The sequence below is a fragment of the Podarcis filfolensis genome (assembly GCF_964270895.1).
Source record: "Podarcis filfolensis genome assembly, chromosome: 2".
NCBI lineage: Eukaryota > Metazoa > Chordata > Lepidosauria > Squamata > Lacertidae > Podarcis > Podarcis filfolensis.
Genome location: NC_139605.1, coordinates 55,813,884 through 55,818,150, shown reverse-complemented (window position 1 = coordinate 55,818,150; position 4,267 = coordinate 55,813,884). Strand labels below are relative to the sequence as shown.

The 4,267-nt window shown below is 47.7% G+C and overlaps 1 protein-coding gene across 2 annotated transcripts; it reads left to right on the top strand.

Annotated features, from left to right (window-relative positions):
• Nucleotides 1-1,312: 1,312 nt before the first annotated feature.
• On the top strand, nt 1,313-4,060 carry LOC310758210 (lysophosphatidic acid receptor 6-like). Of its 2 annotated transcripts, none has more exons than XM_083604139.1 (2): nt 1,313-1,701; nt 2,562-4,060. In XM_083604139.1, exons 1-2 carry the CDS (start codon nt 1,684-1,686, stop codon nt 3,588-3,590), a joined length of 1,047 nt encoding a protein of 348 aa, XP_083460265.1. In that variant the 5' UTR covers nt 1,313-1,683; the 3' UTR covers nt 3,591-4,060. The 2 variants fall into 2 exon arrangements, with proteins under 2 accessions (XP_083460265.1, XP_083460266.1); XM_083604140.1 differs by having other exon boundaries at nt 1,313-1,798.
• Nucleotides 4,061-4,267: the final 207 nt, after the last annotated feature.

Sequence of the window (4,267 nt, the reverse complement as noted above, 5' to 3'; positions counted from 1 at the left end):
TATATTCCCACTTATAATTGCATAAAGCCTTAACAGTAGGCTTAGTCTCATATCTCCAGATGAATCTAGATGTGATAATGGAGATGTGTGAATGACTCTCCATATTTTAAAACTGCATATGTTGGATCTGGATTCAGGACAGTGGTGTGGGGTTATCCCTTTTTTCAATGAAAATCAGACCTCTAGGTCTGCTACTTACCCCCAGTTTAGGGAGGGTGTGTGTGTGTACAAATATGTTTTTCCTGCTCGAGTAAACAGCAACTTTAGGAGGATCATTTATCTTCTTTGGGGGCAGGGAGCACAATAGTGCAATGGGAAAGGGCTAAGCATACCACCACCACTGTTGTAATCTGGGTTCTCTCAACCACAGCTGCTACTTGCACAATGTTTTTAAAGTAAGGTTACCAGACATCCCTGTTTCCTGGGGACAGTCCCCGGATTTACAAATCAGTCCCCATACAAAATCTGCTGAAGTTGAAAAGTGTCCCTGGATTCATTGGGAAAAAAATCTGGTAACCTTATTTTAAAGACTGAGATGCATGGTCATGCCATGTAGAGTCATGAGCTTCAGAGAATGAGACTTCCCAGGGATAAAAGTCAATGAACTATGGTGTTGTTTCATGCTCTGGCATAGCCAGAGCAGCAGGTGGCACTGCAGGAAAGCAAAAAAGGCTGCTCCAAGTGGTTGGCATATCCTTTTCTTGGAACTCCAGAGCCTCCTGCCTGCTCTATGTTTAGTTCCCATGTATGCAGCTGGGATCAGCTGTTTGCTAACTATATGCTCAGCATTATTGGTCATGGCTTATCAGAGGCCTTGCAGAAGGGCTGATGTGGCAGGAACAGGAAGTATTTCCTTTTCAGACAAAGGTTCCTCCTGAGAGATAAAAACTTTTTTTTACAGAGGTGCTGGCAAAAAAGAAGATGATATGTGATTATTTTAATTCTTAAACAAAAGGCATCACTGAACAGGAGTACAGGGTGAGGCAAGGCAATATGATGAAGTATATTATACTACTAGGGAAACCAAAACGATGTTACAGTGCTGAACCCAAACTATATTTCTCTCTAGCATGGGTGTTAGCATGGGTGGAGCAGGAAGCAAAAAGGGACTTTTTGCCTTGGACTCACATTCCCCTCATCCTTGAGAGAGTCTCACGTTGATTATACATTCTGGTGTCTGATCTGAGGGCTGGAGGAAATGTGGGCCAGCCAGGAAAGGGGTGAAGAGGCCATGCTCTTGTTTATTTATAAATAAAACAAACAAAATGCAAACATTGCACTAGTATCTTGCACACTGCTCAGTCTTGTGGATATTCTTTCTGATCTAATTTGCTGAATCCAGAAGATCAGAGGCCTTACTCTGTGTAAATATGGGTGAAGCTGAGTGTGAACATTAGAATGAACTCTAAAAAATGAAGGTCCAAGGCTCCAAGCTGAGTCTTAAGACAGCAGAGGCAACAGTATTCAAGGGCTAGACCAGGAGCATACTGCCACCCTGACGTCATGAGCCTCATAACCATGGGCACCCAAAATAAAAATTAATTCTTAAACTGCGCAAGTCTAGGCCAAGAACAGGAAAAAAGGACAGGCTGATAGGGGCACCCACACTTTCCTTCCTGAGCAATTTCAACTGCATCTCTCTCAAGTTCCACAGAGCCACCAGAGGAGCAAGCATGTCTCTGGATGTCTGACACACAAAAGGTATGAATGACATAGATTTCTGGGGCTAGCCATATTTGGATTTTTGGTGTTCTGAACAGCAAATAACAGGACCGGCCCTACCATTAGGCAGAGTGAGGTAAGTGTTTTGGGTGGCAAATACTGGGAGGGAGTGGGGGGCACCCTACATTTGTTTCTCCTCAGTCTCCTGAACACACCCTTCTGTTGGAGCTGTGTTTGCCATTTGGTCTGTCCTGAGCCCCCGGAACTAGCCTGTTGCCCTCAAGTACAGTGCAGGATACTAACCCATTGCCCGTACTGAAATAAGACTTATTCACTAGTCCAGCTGACTTCCAAACATGGAATGTTGGGTGTATATTCTTGGCCTTTGCTCCAGGCAGCAAAATATATTGAGCCAGAGTTCCTGGGGCTGATGAGCAGCATGGGAGCAATAGCACCAGCAAAAAAGATTCCCTAGCACTCAGCACAAAGGGATACTGAACTCTGCAAAGGCCTAAAGTACCTACCCAGAAGTAGGATGTCAATGGGTTGTGTAGGAAGGAGGGCTGGAATATAGTTTGCTGGATGAGATGGAAGGCTAAGGATGAGAGCAGCCAGAAGATATCCTTGAGGAGGACATCTAGGTCCCCCAATGGATCAGGTGATTCCCTTTTGATGTGCAGATTCCTTAGAATGTCAGTCATTGAGGGTGTAGTGCTGCACACAGGGGCAAATGGTGCCCTTATCAAATAGCTGATCCCATCATCTTTCCCTTGGGACAGCACTGCCACATGTCTGAGTGTTCTCCAAGATGTAAACTTAGGGGCTTCCTGAAAGGGTTCCAAGAATAGCTGACACATGCAGGATTAATCTGACCCATGGATCTTCTCTTCGCTTTGCAGATGTGGGCAAATGGCACGAACCCCCTAGGTGAGGCCTTCCCTAACCATTCAGCCTCTTTGCAGTGTGCTGCTGAAGCCCAGTTCCAGCACCTGCTCCTGCCCATCACGTACAGCCTGGTTTGCGCCCTGAGCTTGGCCTCCAACACTGTAGCCTTGTGGAGCAGCTGGGCCACCCGGGCCCAGGCACCCCCGATCATGATTTTCACCTACAACCTCATTGTCATTGACCTGCTGTTTGCCCTGTCGCTGCCATTACAGGCTGTGTACCACGCCAGGCTCAACGACTGGCCCTTTGGCGAAGGCCTGTGCAAGGCCACCAACGCCCTCTTTCTGGCCAACATGTTCAGCTGTACGCTTTTCCTGGCCTGCATTTGCCTGGAGCGCTACCTGGCCGTCATCCACCCCATCCTCTACCTGCGCCTGCGGTGGCCCCTCTACCGTGTGCTGATCTCTATGGCTATCTGGTCCGTGGTAGGGATCGGGCTGCTGACCTTCTTCTCCAAGAGCACCGTGACCCGTCACTTCCCCAACGGGAATACAGCCTGCATGGAGCACTTCCCAGCTCGTGTCTGGAGTGGAGGCCTGGCCGCCATGGTTTTGGCCTCCTCAGTGCTGGGCTTCTTCCTGCCTTTCCTCACCATCGTCATCTGCTCCATCGTGATTGCCCGGCGCATCGTGAACCTGAGACGTGGCTCAGCCCAAGGTTCTTTGCTGCGGAGGAACCCGCTGCATACCCTCCTGATGGTGACCACCCTGCTCACCGTCTGCTTCCTGCCCTTCCATATCATCCACATTCTGCACACACTTGGCCGGATTGGGGTTCTGCCTGCTCCGCAGCTGCTGCGCTTCACTTGTTCAGCCCAGCGGGCTGCCATGGCCCTGGCTAGCATCAACAGTGCTCTTGACCCTCTGGTGTACTACTTCAACATGAAGCCTGCCAACTGGAGGCTGCCCTGCTGTGGTGGAAGCAGCCAGAACCTCGTGGATTCAGGCAATCTTGTGGCAGAGGGCCTCAGGAGCATGAGCTAGCTGGAGGTCCTACCTAGGATCCACAGCATTGTCCAACTTCTTGTGGAGTGCTCAACACCAGCACCATCAGATGATATTGCCCATTGCCTTTTGAAGAACATCAACTAATAGAATGGCCTCCTGGTTTGAATAAGGCAAAAGGATAGAATAATCTTAATGACAAGGCACCCTAAGCTGGTTGGGTTTTTTGGGGGGGGGGTTCAGTGGCAGATGGTATGCCTGTAATTTGGATGTGGCTGTTCCAAGCCAAGTTATGGGGGAATGAGTTAGAATATTAGCAGAGTTCAAAGACTGAATCAGGTTTGTAGCCAGAGAGACAATCCAAAGGCAATGGAAGCAAGAACAGCTCTAGAAAGAAGTGCAAGCAGACTGGGAGCCCAGACAGCAGTGTGATTTGGGAAGCAACGCAGAAGTGTGCTTGTTGAAGAGATAAAGGGTAAAAGAGGTGTTTGGCAGGCAGGAATCAGAAATCAAGGGAGATGATGATGATGATGATAATAATAATAATAATAATAATAATAATAATAATAATAATAATAATATTTTTTACTTATACCCTGCCCACTCTGGGCGGCTCCTAACAGAATATTAAAAACACGATAAAACATCAAACATCAATAACTTCCCTAAACAGGGCTGCCTTCAGATGAAACAGCATGTAATGGAGTTCATCAGGT